This window comes from Megalops cyprinoides, chromosome 10, assembly GCF_013368585.1.
Source record: "Megalops cyprinoides isolate fMegCyp1 chromosome 10, fMegCyp1.pri, whole genome shotgun sequence".
In the NCBI taxonomy this organism is placed as follows: domain Eukaryota; kingdom Metazoa; phylum Chordata; class Actinopteri; order Elopiformes; family Megalopidae; genus Megalops; species Megalops cyprinoides.
The window spans coordinates 22,139,362-22,160,023 of record NC_050592.1 but is presented as its reverse complement, the minus strand read 5'-3'; the positions used below and the strand labels follow the sequence as shown (position 1 = coordinate 22,160,023).

The 20,662-nt window shown below is 40.5% G+C and overlaps 1 protein-coding gene across 1 annotated transcript in view; it reads right to left on the bottom strand.

The window, feature by feature from the left end:
• The window catches only part of cpne4a (copine IVa), a 67,921-nt gene that overhangs the window by 34,846 nt on the left and 12,413 nt on the right, over nucleotides 1–20,662 (bottom strand). Inside the window, exons 2-4 of the mRNA XM_036538355.1 lie at nucleotides 20,471–20,660; nucleotides 2,016–2,195; nucleotides 500–571 (exon numbers count right to left, since the gene is read on the bottom strand). Coding sequence (XP_036394248.1) covers nucleotides 500–571; nucleotides 2,016–2,195; nucleotides 20,471–20,641 — 423 coding nt within the window. The 5' untranslated portion in view covers nucleotides 20,642–20,660. The remainder of the gene's footprint in view (nucleotides 1–499; nucleotides 572–2,015; nucleotides 2,196–20,470; nucleotides 20,661–20,662) is intronic.

The following is a 20,662-nucleotide window of genomic DNA, read 5'->3' as shown; positions in this document are numbered from 1 at the left end:
AATTTTTATTGGTTTGAAGGAACTAGGATACATTTTCACATATTTCTCCTGCTGTTCTCAGATCCTGCGCTCAACTGCCTGGAAAAGGGCTGTCATGAGCCATCATCACTGTCATTCAATTCTTGACAAGCCAATTAACAAAAATCCCTGTCTTTGGCTTCACTCAATCAGAACTAAGTTGCTGAGTTTCTCTTGCTGGTGAAGGATATCCTCACAAATGGGAGAAGCAGAGAAAAGTTTTCAGTTTAAAAATCTGAACCCAGCCAAGATGTTACAATATCATCATCATAACATCAAGGCCTTGATTCAATACAAAGTCTTGCAGTCCTTCGAAATTCAATACTGCCCTTCAAAGATGTGGAATGAAACCATTTTCCTCAGGGAAAGGTAAAATAAAGGACAAAACATCCTGTCATGAAGAGGCCTGGAGGGGCTTACTTGCCTGTTTAGTCACACGGTAAAAAATCAATTAAAGGTACCTGGATGAAAGAGCACGTACCGTGATGGAGGCCTTGCCTACTGTGTTTCCTTGTTTGAGTAGGCATTTGGAGAGTTTTCTCTGGGACACAATCTGTTTGGACAGAGATAAGACAAGGAGAACACTATCAAAACACTGTGACTTTTCTTTTTGATGTCCGTTCAAAATTCCTAAGATGGTGGGAAAGGAGGTGGTGGTGGAACTAAATAAAATAAGGAACACTGGGGTGTTGAAACTGAAGTGCATCCATGGAAGAAAGTTGATGGAGTGGCTCCTTTGGTGTGTTTTGCAGGGAGAGCAGGCAGCTTAGGGCCAATCTTCTCTTGTTCCAGGGGATCCCAACAGATCTGAGTTTTTCAAACAGTGTATATATAGTCAGGAAAGTAGCTGCTGCCTCCCGGGTTGGCCACCAGATGGGCACACAACTGCCCGTGTTCTATGTCTCATTTACTTGATGTCTCTCACCTGTGTTAATTAGTTATTACTTATACCTGTGTCCTCTGTTATTTAAGCCCTGCCATCTGGTCAGTCTTGAGTTGCCATGCTTTGAAATATACATGAATATGAATGAAATATACATTAGCTTAAATATTGCTACATCTCTTTTCAAGAAAAAAAAAACTGGGAAAGTCAGTCACAGCCAGCAGCTCTTAAAACTTGGAATCTGCACTTTGTCAATTCACTCTCAGTTAACTCTCCCTAACACCGCCCTCCCCAATCACCACCAGCTCACTTTCAGTAACTTTCAATATCACATTAATATCCCATGATACCCTTGGAAATGAAACGGGCAGAAAGTGAAATGAATATGCAGCCCATATGGGCAGTTACCTCCTCTGACGTGAGCTCGAATTCATCTGGTGAGAGACAGACTGCTTCGAGGCATGACTCTAAACCAAAATATTGGTATTCATAAAATAACGGATGGGTTTCCAGAGAATTCCTCAATGCGAGGGGGAGGTTCTGGGGCCTATCGGCCATCTGGTGTGAGCGATCGTCAAAGCATTGTTTGCAGAGCACAGCAGATAACGGCACAAAGTTGTGTGTCAAGGGAAGGCTTTAGCATTTTGCCAGCGAAGCAAGCACCTTAGACCCAACACCCACCAGAACTAAACATGACAAAGGGCACCAAAAAAAAAAAAGACAAAACAGAAAACAGATCAGTTGCCTCCTTTGAAATCTTACTCATTTATATGCTGGTGTGGTTTCATACACCACTGACTTGGTGCAAAAGAAAAGAAACATGCTTTTCCCTTTAAATGAAGATAACCAACATGTAGACCTGGTACAGACATTTCATATTCTATACAACTTGCAACAGAAACATCAATCAATCAGTTACAGGAACAACAATAAAGTATATATAGCGTTAAATAAATAATAGTAAATAATTGCAAAAAAAATCAAATATTACAATGTAGTATGCAAAAAATTGAAAAATATATCAAAACAATACAGATGATATAAAGGAACAAAGAAATACCAGAACCAAAACTGTCCCTGATAATGCCCTATGGTTGCATCCATTGGGACCCACCTGGCCAAGAGTGCACTCCATGGCTCCCAGGAAGTCAGCCTCCTTCAGTCCGTTGTGGTTGCTGCAGATGTCGTACAGCTCGTACCGAAGGCGCTGCACCTCCTCGAAGTAGAAGTCCACGGTGAAGACTTTGGAGAAGGTGGGGTTTATGCAGCTGCGTATAACCTCTGTTCTGTCCACCTGGGGAAAAACAGAGGTACGGAAGCCAGGGTAAGTTCGCCCCTGCTCTTAGACATAGGAGACAGGTGGTCAATATGTGAGAGACCTATTCGTTAAGTATGTTACTGTTGTGGTTATACCCAAATGTGTATATATACAACATACATATAACATTTCTATTACATTTATTTATATTACATTTACATAAATAGTACAAATATATATTATATATATTATTACTATTATATACATGTAGATTTTACAGACAGTAAGTCAGGCTGAGCGTTTAAACTGAATTTCGATCAATACCCTCCTGCAAGTATCCAACAGATGTAAGCAACAGATGAAAGCCTTTCAAAAATCGTTCCAGCTTCAGAAGCTTTTAATTCTACCAAATTCTCCAAGACATTGCTGTAATCAAAATGATGCGAGTGTGAGCGCATTTGTGTGATCGTGTGTGTGGCCTCCGTCTGCTGACCCATAAGTAACTGTAGGGGGTGCTGGGAGTCTTGGGTCTTATCTCGACTTCTCTATTAAGCTTTATCCTGCAGGAGATTGCAGGCTATCGCACCTGACACACTGACAGAAAGTAATAGAATTCCAGCTGAAACAGATGGTGGAAGAGATTGTATCTCTGCCTGACACTTATTTCACTTCAGAAGTGGATGATCAGAAGAAAGCAATGAGTTGTTTTACCATTCTTTGTGAAAGCCACACAATGGCTTATATCCGTTATTGTTCCTTGCTGGGCGACATTTACAAATGTTTAATGAATATTTGTAGGATGAATAAATTTGTCACACACTGGTATATTTTACAATACACATTCAAGGTAAACCCTGGATACGGACCAATTAAAATCAAACCCAAGGACAGTAAGGTCAATCTGGGTCATATGGCCACTAGCAATTGTCCTTGTCTGTTCCAAATATAAAGCATTCATCATTTTTAGTGGCCATTTACAGACAATCTCATGGTTATAAAATATACAGTGCCACACAAACAACACTGATGAATCAAGGTGTCAAATAATTATTTATATTTTCCAGAAACCCAACATATGCACTTACCCCATCATGTCTGTCCTTGAACATGCCTGTTCTGCTTCTGTGCATTAACAAACAGGCTTTGTCTACTTGATGGGTTGCATACATACATAGGATTCACTGTGGCTCCTTTCTTTTAAAGACAACGCATACATTTTTCATACAGCCAATCTCTCCTGTGACAGCCATCATATGGGAGAGAGAGGGGTACCTTCATCATGGTGCCATCCGTAAACACGCCATTGACTAACAGCACCACAGGGGAAAGAAGCTAACAAAAAATATATCCAGTCATTGTTGACAACCTAATGGTTTTCTGAAAGCCTTTGTGCCTTTCAATATTTTATAGTGGGGTCTGCATTTCCTAGAAGAACAGGGTCAAGACAGTGTGTAGCAATGACAGTGTGTAGCAATGACAGTGTGTAGCAATGACAGTGTGTAGCAGCGACAGTGTGTAGCAGCGACAGTGTGTAGCCATGACAGTGTGTAGCAACGACAGCGTGTAGCAACGACAGTGTGTAGCAATGACAGCGTGTAGCAATGACAGTGTGTAGCCATGACAGTGTGTAGCAACTACAGTGTGTAGCCATGACAGTGTGTAGCAACGACAGCGTGTAGCAACGACAGCGTGTAGCAATGACAGTGTGTAGCAACGACAGCGTGTGGCCATGACAGCGTGTAGCCATGACAGCGTGTAGCAACGACAGTGTGTAGCCATGACAGTGTGTAGCAACGACAGCGTGTAGCAATGACAGTGTGTAGCCATGACAGTGTGTAGCCCCTCTGCGCTGAGCTGGCTCCCAGTGTCCCTTCCAAGTGTTCCACTTCCGGGTTGTTCTCTTCCACAGCGCCCCTGCTGTAAAATAGCACCAAGTGGTCCTTCTGGGCCTATGCAGTTCTATGTTAATTAGACATGAATATGTGTGGGATGTGTGTCAGTTATATGCATGCCTGCACAATGTGGTGAATGCAGGGGTCGAGCCTGAAATGAAGCTTGTAAGAATGGCATGGATGTGAGTGATGTTTGAAAGATATTTATCAGAGGTAATGGTGAAAGGGATAGCTATGGATAGGAATAGGTTTTATCAAAATCAGTCCTGGTGACTTAAGAAACAGGTGCCATTTCAGATGATGCTTAGATTACCTTTAGATGATCTTTAGATTATGTTAGTGAAGTCAGTATAACTTCATAAGGCCTTTATAACACCTATATAACATCCTCTTAAGAATGCCGTTACCCATGAAACATAGATATATGGTAGAATGTCATGTAAGAAACTATGCAAAGTGAATAGTATATCTCTCTGTCATTGGTCATACAGCACAGTATTATCTTTAAACTGCTTTATAAATTCTTAATGCCATGCTCATGAAGGTATTATGTGTGCTTTGTGTTATGTGTCCACATACGACTTTCTAAGAAGTCATCAATATTTGAAGAGACCAATTAAATATGAAGAACACATTGTTTTTTTTATTATTTCAGCTCATTTTCATTGGTTATGTGGTAATAAGCATATGCTATTACATTTTTTTGCTCTCAATACCAATTAACAGTTAACAAGTGAACACTTAAGATGTATAACTGCTGTAGACAGCCCCCCCTCTGGAGATTTGAAATTTGAATTAAGCCCAGTGTTTGTGTGAGCAATAGTGCATCACAATACTAAATGAAAATTGACCGAGCAGAGAATTGGAGCACAGTGGAGAATATAAATTTGGGATAAATCAATTTCCTCATGTCTATACAGTAGAGTATCCGTCATGTTCTGCCCCCTGTTAAGAGCCCTCTGCCTCCACAGGAACTGGGGCCGTTAATTCTCCCAATTTGTCAAGGGATTTTACTGTAATTGAATCAGATCCCTCAGGGAGTGGCTTCAGTATGTGATAAGCTTTGCACATCACAAGACAGGCTAAAACTCAATTACACCAAACTCTACTCTTGCTCTGTGCTGTCTTCCACCCTAAACAGTCAGGGCGGTTGCCTCCATTACCTTGACAGTGGCTCACTCTCCTTATGAAACTAACAAGAACCAGGCAATAAATAGAAGACCCCCTCATCCTTGAAGCCATCTTAGCAGAAGTCTGCCCGGTGGAAATGCCTCAATGTGGTAATCCAGCTCACATGGACATGCGGAATTTTGGCTCAGCCATTAAATCCTTTGCCTGCAGACCGGCGTCTTGGCTTTCCTCATTACATCCACTTTGAGAGGCGCATTCAAAGCTTCTCTCAGTTTTCATGTGGGGTTTATCCATAATCTGTATGCCCAGACATAGATGTGATTCAAGGCAGATCTGTACACTTCACAGAATGTTTCTGCATCAAACTCTTCCCCCCAGTTCTGTGATCAGTTGAAACATCTCTGATAACAAACAAAGGCTTTGTTTTTGATATGAGGGAACATTAATACGCCTTTAATTCTACAAAATAAACATGTTTTTAAGATGGGATATAACTGGTACACCGTGGCAGTATTTGACTCTTTCAGCTGTACTCATTTGTAAAGTCTCTTTGGGTGATTTGCACTTGGAGAAGGATTGCGTCATGATAACATCTGTCAAGCCGAAACAGATGCTGCAAATTTCTTTGGACACGGATCGGCTTGCCGAAATATGATTTGGCATGGACCCAGCTGCCAGAGTTTTCATACTTTACACAGTGGCTTGGTTCAAAAGCAGGAATGAATATATACATTGTACAAGGGAGAAAAGATTTGCATGACAAAACTAAGCCCATGGGGGGGTGGTGTATAAACAGGTCTGGCAACATGGTGATGCTGATTTTTAGGACATGTAGATGTTACCCTGTACAACCATGCTTACTTGGATTGATGGGATTTCCCCATCTGTGAATACCTTGAGAGAGTAACGGATTTTCATGAAAGAAAGGTTAAAAGTGGTCAAATTTGAGAGATCCCATGGACAGCACAGACAGTAAATTATCATTTTACATGCATATCTAACTGGAGCTACAACATGAAACAGTATTTTAAATATGTATTTAATGGAAAAAGCCATAGACTAGTCTGTGGCTCTTACACAGCTAATTTAGAAAAGGGGTGTTGTTAGGCATGACACAAAGCAGAGTTCTCCTGCCATAACGCTTCTTTAAAACAGCAGTCAACATGAGCCTCACATTGCTTACACATGGAAATGTGACATGAGCTGTCTCAGGACATACAAAAATGTGACCAAAACATTTCTGCAAGTGTAGTTCTTTAATCTTAACCAGATGAAAATGATTATTACTCTGTGAAATGGTAAGTAATGTCCTCCTGAGCAGGACTGAAGAGAAATGAGGTGCAGCCTACAAAGGGATGAAGGGATGTAAGAAAGTGAGAAGGTGAAGGGGGGCCCTTCTGCTGTGCTGGTGGTGGGCAGCTCATTCCCTACTGAGAGATGCGTAAATTATACATCATGATTATCTTTTGTCCATAGTACTACTAAAGCCTGTAGCTAGTTCATATATTTAAATTCTTTGATGTTTGATTGTCAGAATAAAACCTTCCAAGCAGAAATCTCCAACAGCAGAATCCACCAGTCATCATTGCAAATGCACATTTAGGAGGCATATTTAGCCCCCTCCTGCCCTCTAAACAGGCAAGGATTTGAACTATTTTCAGTGCTCTGCCAGCCATTTTAATGTATGTTCTCCTACAAATGATCTATTAGTCTCGAAACTCTGTTAGCACAACCTGAAAAACACTCTCCCAAAGCATCCATGCTTAGACTCCATTCAAATATTGACACTGATGGCATTAAAACCTGGTTCAGGCATCAGGTCACAGTGGACCTCCTCCACCCCATCAAAATTGTGCCTCAGCAGTCAGTAATCTACTGCCAAAATGATTATGGAAAGCAGTTTTGTCTGACACAGGTCAATGCACTACCTGGAGAGGAGAAGCAAAGAGAGAAGGAAGGAAAGGGAGGGGGTAGGGAGGGAGGGGGAGAGGAGAAGAGAAGATCTATTTCATATTTGTACTCACTTTCCTGTCTGTCCTTAATACTTGAAGCGAGTGAATTACAGTACAGTACATTAAAAAACTATTTTACCTCTGCATAATCACATATTTTGCAGACTTAAAGAAATACATTCCAAGTCATTGTGTCTCTTACAAAACCAGTTTGAACCGAAAACATTCCTTATGATGAGAACAGGCCACTCTACCTAACTAAAATGATTATACTGTCCACAGTGAAAGGATACTTGTATCACCTAAAGGACCTTCATCAGAATATAAAGGTGTTATACCGCCCTCCTTCATTGAAACCATGACGCATGCAGTTAATGTGATTTTAATACTTACAGTATATAAATGCTTTTTAACATCTTTGTCACATCTTTATAATGCATCTCAACATGCGATACTTATTTCAAATGTTACAGAAGTTGGGTACTGAAAAACATTTTTTCATTCACCATGCAATTGAAATAAGGCCAGGAAAGAGCTGCATCACACCTCAGCTGTCAAAACTACAAACAGCGTGGGAATTTTCTCAGGTTCACCCTCCACTGAGAATGGGCATATTTCCTCCCAATATCCCCTCTGATGGCAGGTGCTATGTATTTTTAGAATGGAATGTTTGTGGAGAACATAAATCGAATCCTCAGAAGTCCCCTCAAGCATTGCTTGGTTTCAAAATGCAGCCTTGCAGAAGTCATTTTGCAGCTGAGTAGTTGATGCTTTAGATGCTCTAGATGTTCAACTCCTTGGTTTAGTTCATTCACTCCGTAAACTACAATCTTCAAATAACAGAGTTAATAAAACCACATAAGAGGGAGAGACAGTGATGAGTCTAGGGAAGGGAAGGGTGTGTGTGTGTGTGTGTGTGTGTGTGTGTGTGTGTGTGTGTGTGTGTGTGCATGTGGGTGTGTGTGTGTGTGTGTGCATGTGCGTGGACCCCCTCCAGTCAGAATATCTTGGTGACTGAAACCGACCTTGGATGGTTAGAATGAGTGAGGTCTCTAGGGAAAAATGACTAGGGAAATATGACTAGGCAAGTTATCAAATCAGTCTCTCTGTTACTCTCTATTTCTCCCTTATCCTCCAGTTCTGTCTGCTGCTCTCATTTTTTATCCCTGAAATCATGCAGTTCTCTCTATTACAGCCCCTTACCCCTGCCTCTACCTCTCCCTTTCTCTTTTTCTTCCAGTAACTAAATCTCTCAATCCCTTAATCAAGTATAAAGTACATTATTTCGCATTTGAATTTTACATGCCACGGTGCAAAAAAGATAGCACAGTATTAAAATGCAATACAGTATATATCCATATATATATACAGCTTGTTTGTTGATATGACCCACTCCCATATTTTTGGCAGCAATAGCAAATACTTTAGTCTTCAGCAAGTACTTCAGCAAGTACAACAGGTTTGCAGCATTTGGATAAACTGCTTTTGCAAGATACAGTCAATCTAAAGTGAAGGGCAGCATGTATTTATGACAAAGCATGCTAGCCACGTTAATTACCAAAATACATCATATATACTATTAATCGCTGTTCATGATAAACAAATGTATTGATGTACAGTGATGTTACTTTACTCCATTCACTACTGATCCTCTTTTACACAAGAGCCCTAAAATATCTAACAGCAGAAAAAATCATAGGACCTACAGTTGCCTCAAAAATCATCTATGTTGGACTGAAAAACATCATAATTTCTAGTGCATGTAAATATGGATCTCCTCATTAACATTCAGCATTCCTTTTACTGCTCTTTCTCAGTTTCAAGCTGAGTTCTCTCAGCTCTCATTGGATTATGTCCACCTCATAACATGAGTACGTCTTAGTGAAAGACTTTCTCTGTTTCTGATGAGAGGTCTCCACGGATTCTGAAGACACAATGAGTACAGTCTGTGAAAACACTTGTCACTCCGGGTTAGTGCACAGTTAAAAAATGAGGGAGCACTGACACAGTAGTGCAGGTCTGAAAGCTTCCCAGTTTTTTTTCACTGGGTCACAGGAGGTCATAGCCAAGCTCTTTAATAACGTAGATTGCAGAGGGAAAGACAGAGTGATGGGTCTAGGGAAGGAAAATGTGTGTGTGAGAGAGAGAGAGAGAGAGAGAGAGAGAGAGAGAGTATGAGGGTTATAGAAAGTAAAACCCTTTACATGTGCATTATAACAAATTATTTCATAGGTAAAATCTAGGAGACAGAATCACAGCAAATGAGTAGTCTTGGACCCCCTCCAGTCAGAATATGTAGTTCCCAGTCTTGGTGACTGAAACCCACCTCTTGGATGGTTAGAATGAGTGAGGTTTGATGGTACGCCTGATGGTGTACCAGATGCCTAGGCCCATCGCTTGCCATACTGCACTCGCATGTGGGGGTCAGAGGTCACTTCTGGCGGTGGGTGTATCAGCTGTCTGCCTGGCAGGTGGCCCAAACCCTGACTATGGGCATGTGGGCTGATAAGAGGGAAGAGGGGAAAGGGGGTTGGGATGCAGAAGTGAGTCACGACAGGACTGCAATGAGGGAGCCTATGTCTATTTCCAATTGAACGCTGAGTGCTAACTCACCCACAGGCTAGCTGAAGCTGGTTTGTCTTCTTCAAATTTTAAAGCTCTTCTCTTACAAGCCAAACAATCTGAGGAGAGTCGCTCACTGCAGGCCTGTAGTTAAAAGCCAGACAGGAGGGGATGAGGGAGGGGTGCCATGGAGTAAACAAGCCATTAATCAGGAACTTACTCTTGTCCCTCCCTCTGGGCATCAAGCACTGGCCCAATGAATCATATACCTATATTTGTTCATGTTCAGTTTGTGTGCGATTATGTGTTCTTATATGCACGCACAACCTTGAGTTACTGAAATCAATCAGAGAGGTTAAACTTCCTTATAGAGAACTTCACTGGCTAGAACACAAGTGGAATCCAATGTGTTACCAGATACTGTATAGTAATTTTTATTCCCGGGTTTTGATCAGGCAAATGATCAGGTGAGACACAGCACTTTGGATTAAAGGCACCGAACCCCAAACAAACAGTGCTAATTAAGCCATGAAATTTTTTCCCTTCAAAATCTTAACTTTCCTCTCTGGTTAGGGGAAGTGTCTCTGCTGTTTTTGATTATATAATTATATTCCTTAAAGATATTTTGTATGCCAGCTCTTCCTCATTAGCAAGTCAAAATAAAAACGAGATATCTCTGGATAATTAGCACTGACTCATCTCTCAAACCTCGATTAAAGACCTATGGATAGAGGTGCTGCAAAATGCCAGCAGGCCCGCAGAACTCATTCTGCCTTCTTTGAGCTGATTCCAGTTCAACTTTATATATCTTTATTTGTGCCAAACACGACACCAAAGCAAAAAAGATTAAATTAAAAGGAATGGTATCATTTTAGAATTCAGTACAAATGCATCATTGGTGTTTAATCCTATATTCATAAATGATAATAGATGTGTTATTAATAACGATGGTAGGTCAGCCAACTGAGAAAATCCCACACAAGGTTACAGTGTGTTGTATTATGGTGGACATACAGTATATACTATATATACAATATAGAAGTATAACCTTGTTCTCAGACAACCTTTCATCTTGTAACCTTGTGCTTCAGTGTTTGAAATTAGTTGCTATAAAATAAATACAAATGAATAATGAATGAAATCTCAATTGCTGACTGAATGTTTTTTTTTTTGCAAAGTGCCTTAATTATCGCAGTTTACAGAAGTGATACGATTCAGCACTTTCACTGTTCATTTAGCAGAAATATGTGTTTTAAACATGTAGTGCATACATCTGCTACTCTGTTTTTGTTACACACTGCTACCTGATGTTGTTTCCTCTTGCCTAACGCACTGCCTGACACTCTCTGTACAGTAATGCAACCAGCTGCCAGCCGTAGAGCTACACTACACTACCACTCATGCACTTCTCCAGAAGCTCTGTGGCAAGCTTCAGGATGAAGTCCCTGTTGTTGATTTATTTTCCCAGGTGCTTTGCATGTACAGAAAAAAAAAAAAAACTTTTATTGCAGCCACATCCAGCACATTATTAAAAAAACAGTAAATGGCTGACAACAAGAACCAACTTTCACAGTGTATTCACAGTCCAGGACATCTGCTACAGACTTTATTGAGCTGTAGAATGTTGTAGTGCTGTTTCTCTTATTTTATTTTTGTCACAGGTCCCGATACAGACTAACAAGAGCTGGGAGCTACGGATGCACACATTCTTCTTGGGCTTGTGCTTGTAAACTGTCAGCGTCGCACAGATGCCTTCTTTCAGAATTGCACTAGAGTACAGTTCTGGCTATATGCTTTGTGCAGACGGCAGAAGCTGTCTTTGCTCCAGCGTTGGTTGTTTTTTCTCATTGCCTCCTTCGCATTTGTCAGTAGGAAACAGCGTGTGGTCATGATCCCTGAACCACTGTGTTTTCCCCGATCTTGTCTACATTTTTGAGTTCAGGCGTGTTACACTTCCGCATAACATTATACACGCATTGACTATATTCTTTGAAGCTCCTAATATAATTCAAATGAAGCTAAGAATATTTCTAGTAATATATGTAGGTACATATATAAAGAGAAAAAAATCCCCCATTGCTGATTTCATCTTCCTAGCTAATAAGGTTAAAAAATATTTTGCACGTGCTAGGTGGCTAACTATAAAGTTATGTTTGTTTCAGCCAGCTAGATAGATAGCTAGCACAATACAGAAAACATAGCAGTAAGCCACTTTTTATAGCTTTCTTATTGGCTGATTCACCAGGATAACTGAAATGCTGAGTAGAAATGTCATCCATCTTGTTGGCAATACACCTGCTCCATTCACATCACAAGTAATCAAGCTTATCACCAGCTTTATGGCACCTCAAAGGCAGCATGAAAGCGGTCCCAAAAAGGTGATGTGGTGCCAGGTAAGTTTCTCTGAAATGAAGACAGCTCAAAAGATGGGTGAAGACGGTTTGCTTACCAGTATGAAAGGGCATTCTGAAACTCTCTGTCTAACACTTGGAATCCCTCACTAAAACTGAGTCTATGAACTTCTGAGTCTCTCTATGAAACTCTGAGTCAGTCTCTGAGACTGTAAAGTTGACAGGAAATGGGGGAATCATCTGATGGCTACTTCTGAGTGCCAGGCTGTCAGGGAATCAAAACCTAAGGAGGAAGGAGTGACAAAGTTTCCCTTACTGCTCACAATTTTACATCAAGAGGGATCAATAAATTCTGCAGGATTTTTAGTGAGAGGGAGGGTGCCCTGACCAGCAAGAAGGGAATGCATAAGAGGAAACTGTACAATTGGAGACTGAAGCTGCACTGGCTGTATGTATTAAATGAAAGCTCAAAAGAGGTGTACGTAAGCCATGCTACTTACTTTCTCTGAGTTCAATGAGTCTGTGATACATGTAAAAATGTATCCTCGGTTCAATCCAGTTTTCTGGATTTTTACATCAAAGGCAATATAATGTTTTTTTTATATATATATTCATAAACTGAAGGGGGCTTATGAGTGTTTATGAGCTCTGCCTTCCTCCCTCTGGCCTCAATTCCCTCATTTGAATACAAGACTGTAATGTCTTTAAAGGGAACCTTACATGGCTTCTCAAAGAACAAATAAATACCATTAAAATATCATTGAAAACAGAATACATTTGGATTAACTGATACCCCAGGATGCTATTTTCCAGCCCTCTTCATCTCATATGACAAACTGTAGGTTGGTTTAATGGATTTGCATAGAGCAGCTTAATGGAGGAAATCTGCTTCAAACTGCGCTCTCAGGGAAACAAGATACTTAGACTAGTCGACTCTGTACGTGTAATTACACGGTACAAAGCTTCAGGAATAATAATTATGTTTTTTGGCAGGAGAGTTCTTGTTTCAGACTAAAGTGCTAGTTACTTGTGAGCACCCGACATGAATGTTGCATACACACAAGTCAAAGTCACACAGGGTGAAACGTTCACATGAAATCAGTGGCACAGAAACCTGCAAAGAAGTGTACACAAGGTTTCAGTCTTTAAGTTCAGCTCCTTGCCCATGAATTAAGGACATAAAAAAAACTCACAAATGCAGAGGATCTGCTCAGCTGACACTTGCAGTCTGGCAGTAAAACAAAGCAGCTGTACAACCAAGCATATCAGACATATATCAGTAAGCCAGAATCCTGACAGGCCTCAATAATCCTCTCTTCCCAAAAAATAAATAGTGTGCTGCCTTTTTTTTGGCCACCGAAAGCCGAATCAACTCTAGTGCCGTCACCAATGAGTGCCCACAGGATTTCTGAATTTTGATATCAATATTCTAAATGTCACAGGATGTTTGCAGCTTTGCACTGGGCGAGCCGTCCTCTCTCGCTCCTCACGTGTTCTGATATAAAGTAAAAAGCTGAAATAATTAAACTCCAAGTTATGTAAATAATTGCCTGAAAGTGAGGGTTGTTTCAAGTTCAAATGAAGTGGAAACATCTGTCCCCAGCCAGATTAAACTTTAATTATATCTCCTCTGCTGAACAAACACCTTATATTTTTAATCAGGAACTGCAATAATATATTAAAATATTTCCTTGTCGAAATTGTGTCATGAACTCACTACACTGTCTAAGATATGTTTGCTTAACCCCCTATTATATTCCTTCTATTGGTATCAGTATGTATCACCCACATCTGCATTCAGAAGTCCTTATCAACAACACAATTGATGATATTCATATTGAAGAATATTTCCCAGCTCCCACACACTCTTTTCACAAGATGTCACTCCTGACATCATATCACAATAATACTTTTGCTATGGAGCACTGCAACACAAAGGTGTTCCTCTGAATCAAAATAATGCACAAAAAGAAACCAAAAAGACAGGAAAAGCTGGGGACTGAAAGTACTGCTCCAATGAGACAATTAAACCTAAATTGTTAGCTACAGACACTGTCATGGTGCAGCAGGGCTCAATCAAAACCTGACCAAATGTCAAATACAGTCCATCTCAGGGTAGACAGTGTGACTGCCGATTCCCGAAGACTGCTGTCCTCTGATTGCAGGCATAGGCAATGACTTGCCTCTCATTATCGCTGGTGACAGTTAATGCCAGTTAAATGCTTCTTTTGTAAAGGTGGCCCATTTAATAATTAGCAGATGGTTAAACTGGAGGACCTTTAAGCAATGCGATTTGTCCCCAAAATGTACAACTCAGGTTGAGAAAGTAAGTTTCTGATGCAATATGTATGAAATACTGTTTTTAGATTTGGCCATGGAGAAGAGAATACCAGAGGAAGATCACTCCTCAGTGGGTATCACAACATTGATGTCTCCTGATATAGCACCTACTGAACTATAGCAAAACCATTATGAGGAAAAAAACACATGCTCTAGCTAGAGTCTAGCCCTTCCTGTTCAGTGAGGGGTGTCCAATTTACAAAATCTAAAGAACTGTATTTTGTTGAAGGACAGTATAGCTAAAGTGAAATGATGTACACACAGTGTTGTCCACATAACCCTTATTTAATAGGTAATGGCCAAAGGCTCCTCCCTTTTGACCCTGAAGCCTCACAGTGCACCATAGGTGGGCAAATGCTGAATGAAGGATGTTTGCATCACCGACTGACACCATCTGGGCAACTTATAGGTGCCTGACAAGTAACCAGAGGGTGTTATTCAGTAATGCGATACTCTAGCTATTGTAGACTCTAGCTGCTGTAGACTCCCAGCTATTTAAAGGTTAATGACACATTCATCTGCAATCTTTATAAAAATGTTTTAAAAGGTTTAATTGTTATCACACAATATTTAGTGTGTCTTGTTTTAATGCTGCTCCTGCGCTCACCGATCCTCTTCATAAGAGTCTTGCTCTTCATTTTTTCCAATAAAGGCAAGCTGGCACAAACTGTATTTTTAATCACACATAAAATATTCCCCCTGGTATTTTTTTGCCCTACTACAGAATAATGCCATTTTCACTTGACTTTACCCTACAGCTGAGACATGATGGAAAAAAGTGGGGCAAATCGTGAATTATGCACAGCAGTAAGAAAAAGCCCCAATCAAATCTAAAAAAGCTATCACATTATTATCTGCAGGGCTTAAAACAAGCTAATGAAGTTTGTGAACCAGTTTTCTGATTGTATATAATATTTTTTTCACCAGAGGTATGGATGCTACACCTATACGGAGGTCTTGCTGATCTCTATAACACTAATTGCTGTGCAACGTGGATGCAGATGAGCTTCCATGCCTGGGAACAGTCTGAGCTCAGCGCTTCTACAAGGACACTCAGTTAAAATGGCCCAAAACAAAAAAGCATCAACCTGTGGTTCCCAGTGGAGGGTGCCAGGGGCGGATTAAAAAAACAAAGAACCATTTTAATTAAGGTCAACAGTAGTACACCAAAGATGCTTAAGCAATTCCCTCTGTCTAATTGACCAAATGATTTGCTCCATTGAACCAGCTTAACTCCTGTATCCTGTCTAAGTTATTCATGGACACGGATTCATGGAGAGAGAGAGAGAACCTGGATAAAGCTTATATGATGTAAATGGTGTGATACCTGCTTGTTTAGTTTCACTGTCCTTTAGCACAGTGTGTTTTGTTTTAGGTTTGTTGAACAGCCACACTTCTTGCATAGTTTCAGACAAACTGTATGTACATTAAATTTTCATTTAAAACCATGGGCGGTGCCAGGGCGGTGCTTGGGGGTGCTGTAGCTACCCCTAAGATAGCAATAGCAACCTCCCAGCACCCTCAAGAAATTTCTGTGGCTAATTTAGAATTTTTAATTTTTAATGTTTGAATACTATAATTTATAATCTGAAAAATAAATACATTAATAAAAAAAACTGATACCGATGTCTAATGGTAAGAGCATGAATTTTTTTCCTCTGTTGCCTCTTATGAATCTAATGCATTTGGCTGTTGAGGCACAAATTCTCCTCCTTATAGTTATCTCTGTGCGATGCTCATTCACATAACATTAGGTCTATGGAACGGAATACTGTTGATTCATTAGTCCAGGTGTTGGTAACTGGCAGCATGAGTCTGTGATCTCAGAATCTGAGGCTGAAATGTGCACAAACCTGTGTCTGTTGCTTGCTGCTTGTGTGCAAGCCCTGGCCGTGGCATAATTGTGTGAAATTTTATATTCAGAGGTGTGTTTACGTAGGGTGACTTGTGAACCTTACATCTATATCCCATGAGCTGACTATCTCGCCTTGTGTTTAACACAGAGTGGCACTGTAACTGTAGTGTAGCGGGTATTGTGTATATGCATGTGTGTGCGCGCGTGTGTGTATGTGTGTTGGGGGTGTTGCAGTAGAAATTAAACTGTTGCAACTGGCACATTAATGGGAAACCCTAAATTTCAGAACACCCTCGCTGAAAAGTCAAGCAACCCCATAGCACCAGCAAAAGAAAATCTCTGGTGCCGCCCCTGTTTAAAACATGCTGTGTATTACAGCTTGGAGTAGTGAGACTTAAAGTGATGTTACAGCAGGATGTGTGTGTGTGTGTGTTGGGGGTCACATGCAATAGACTAGGTGTTCTGTTGTTTTCTTTATCCAAAAAAGTTTATTTGGAGGATAAAGTCAGAACTTGCTCGGCCAACACTCAAATCACACATTTCCTTTAGTAATTAATGAGTCACGCAACACATTCAAAAACATGATTGCATGGTTACACTTTAACCACCCACTGTAGTTAAAAGGCACCTAGGGGAAGTCTACAAAAATAGTTGGAGTATGAAGCTTTTGTAAGCCATAAAAATGCCAATTGATTTGTGCTTGATCCATCTAACTGAACATTTCTCCCGGGGTCAAAACCATCTCAATGTCTTATTAGATGTTATAATTATGAGGAAAATCTATGATAACATTTCTATTTAAAAAGCTCTAGGTATACTTATTTTTAGTATTGTATGTGCAATTATCACGCAATGCCTTTCTGACCAACTCACTTCACCAGACATAGCAGCAGCCCCCTAGGCCCACACACAGCCTGACATCCTTGTAAAATATTTCAGCGTCAACTTGAAAAAAGATCACATTGAACAGGTCATGTGACACAAGCTGGGGTTGGAGATGAGGAGATGGTGGCAGCTCATTCTGAAGCCCATCTCCCCCTTGCCTGGCCTGCAGCTCTAGTTGTCTGATAGAGGCCAGGGGCAGGCAGAACGTATTAACCTTTGAGAGAGAGGCACTCGAATCAGTTAGGATGCTTTCCCAGTTACAGTGTCTCTAGTGGAACACTTTAGCTTCTCTGCTAAGTCCTGGATTTGGCCTTGTAAACAAAAAGATCATACTGTGATCCTGGAAAATGTCACAGATCAAAAGGGGAGGTGAATGAAACACTCAGCCTAAAACAGAGGCAGCTGCTCAAAAGGTAGCTGGCTATTAGTCACAAAAACTAAAGTAAGTAAAGTACTGAGGTATCACCTTTTGCTTGTTCAGCATTCTCCTTGATCTTACAGAAAAGTCAGAAACTATACAATTATATGTTCCTAGGCCAGAGTGGCTCCAATATAGTTTGTGTCTTGTGGTTTTTAAAATGGTCATTGTGTGATTTGTTCTTTTCATTGTATCCCTGCACCTTTTTCAATTCCGTTCCATGTTGTATCTGTTTGAAATTCTGTAGTTTAAAATCTTTACTGCAATGTACTTTGTAAATCATTCTACAGGAACTGCTTTGTAAAATGGAGAGTTATATTATGGACATATAGAAGATTGATCTTGCTCATGATGTCTTTAGACAAGAAGAATTTGTTCTAGCAGTGGCCTTGACATTCCTGAGGAACACACTCGCCTTCAGGTTGACTCCTCCATTCATGCAAATCCAAAAACTATAGGATTTACACACTCCCTGAACCTGGCCTATATGGACGAATAGCAATACAGGTGAGAGTTCTACACATGCTGTGTTTCCTCAATAAAAGGGGAGCCTGTGAAAAGCATGGGAAGGTTTTTGGACTTGTTTTATTGAGTGCCATGCCACTGCGGAGATGTGGACTCCAGTGCTCCAGCTCACGAGATGCCCGTTTATGGGGGAAATCTGCTTTGGAAGCCCATGAAAGATGGAAAAAAATACCCAACTCTCCCCCACCCCCGGTGGATTCTTTTGGCAAAGCTCTGATGTTGGAGCAGCTGGTGTGTCCATACAATTATCATAATTTAACACTCTGCTATTTCTTCTCCACTCCTGTGGCTATATCTGGACATTATTTTTAGTTTAAAATCCTCAGGAGTGGATATCAAAATCCATGTAATTAATGAAACGATAACAGTGTTGACCCTCCTGAAGCAGGCAAATGTGAAGGCACTGGCATTGCAGTCCCTGCAAAGCAAAAGCTTGTAAGAGAAGGCAATAAAGTGAAAGTGTGAAAATCAAGTACCAATTGTACAGGAGTGCTGAATAAACACTTGTCATAAGGTCAATTATGTCTTGTTCTTCTTCAGGAAAGGTCTTGTTCCATGACTGTCTGCTAGACCAGAGTGATCAACTTTATTATATGGTTGGTGGCACTGTATTTGTAGACAGATGCTGTTACCTCTTCAACAAAATAACCCTTGAAAAGATAATACTGGTACATTCACTATGCCAACACGCCTCAAAAATATTGAATAGACTTTTCACTACTCTGAACAAAAACAGCACACTGCTACATGTATGGTGTCCTTCTTTGAAACGACAAAGCACTTAGCTGTTTTTTTCTTTTTTTACCTGTTTGGAAAAAATATATAAAACTATCTCACAGTATAATCTTGTCCCAAAGTTTTTTGTGTGACATTGTGATTGATATAGTAGGTCACAAGAGAATAGTCTAAAAGAACCATCTAACTCTCTCATAAAGCACAGGAGTGTTTTACCATCAAATAAAGTCAATGTCCTTGATAGTGACATTAAAAAGTCATCATGCCTTCAAGTTTTCAATACTCGCATGCAGTCTCTCAGATAAAATCTCCCCAAAACTGTCTAGGAACTTGGAATGGAAAAAAAATAAGTATATGTCACAGTTTTATGACATATGTTGAAGTGTAAAATACACAAATAGTCTGTAGATAGACTAGACTTATAAATAAGTATGCAATGTATACATAGGTCCAGTACTGAAATTGCACACTGATTTGCATCGAAAAGGTACTGAGCCAAGAAGGGAGGGTGAGGTAATTTATGAATCACAAATAAATGTGCTATTTAAGTGCATGAGAAGTTATTAGAGAACAAAACTGAATCAGAATGATGCCACCAGCAGGCTCCATTAACTGGTAATGAAGTCCTTTTGGAATGGGAAGCTAAAAGAAATGGCCTTACTGCAGCACTAAATAGTGAGGCACTTCCTGTTGACCGTAATATGCTGTGATTTCATACTCAAGCAAGTGACAGGCTACAAGACAGAGGCTGGCTCCTATCTGTTTACCTGCAGGAGGAAGTGTGACCTGCCTCTAAATGCAGGCTCGCTCAGAAGATCAACATTTGTTAAAGGGCATCCAGGACTAGTATCTCATCTACAGATTACAGTGAAATTATAATTTAACACACACATCTGATTGGGGTTGAAGTTGATTTTAACATTTCAGCAGGAAGTCAGTGAGTGAAAATAAACCATCTAAGCACACATCACTTCAATGGCCGATTTATAAATGCTACTAATGGAATGTATTAAGGAATGTTCACCACATACTCATAATCTAAACTGGTTCTAGACTCAAATGCTGGGCTCGAGGGTCACAGGTTCAAATCCAAGAGTAAGGAGTCCTGTTGTATTCCTGAGTCAAGTGTACTCTAACTCAGTTGCTTCACCAGAAATGCATCAAATGGGATACATACTTAAATGCTTAAAATCAGCCTGTATCAGGGAATCTGTTTAGCCCATGAATAATACATGTACATAAGCCCACGTGTAATAACTGGTCTAGGCAGATGTATGGGCTGGAAGCAAGAGTAACCATGTCAACGCAGCAGACCACCATAGGGACAGCCCATAGTGCAAACAGATTTGTGCCATTCCCTTGAGCAGAATTCTTGGCTGCTTTGCCACTACTACTAACACCTCCCATAACCGCCCTTTCATTTGCATGCCATATGGTTAGTGAACCATGCCAAGAGGTATTGCCACACATAATGGTTTAAAACAAAGAGTTTGCCAGTGACATGTTTAAACTTACTATTTCCGGAGTCACTTAAATTTGTCCCAACAGAATTTGGAAACAACAAGTTGTACAACTGTTGCACAGCAGTATCACCCCCATCACTGCCTATAGGAGACATGAGAATGGTATCATAGGAGAGATGATACTGAAGGAATAGGTGCTTACCTCCAGCCACTGTCCATGTGACTGCATTTTGAGGACAACACAGGGGTCAGGCTTGGACAGCGCATCCCTGTCAGATATCCCCTTGCAGACAACACGCAGTTCCACTTTTGTCAGGCAGGGGCTGCTAAAGAGGCCCAGGGAGTTGGCTGCAGATTCGTAGATGTTGCTCATTTCCTCTGTGACGTTTGTGCT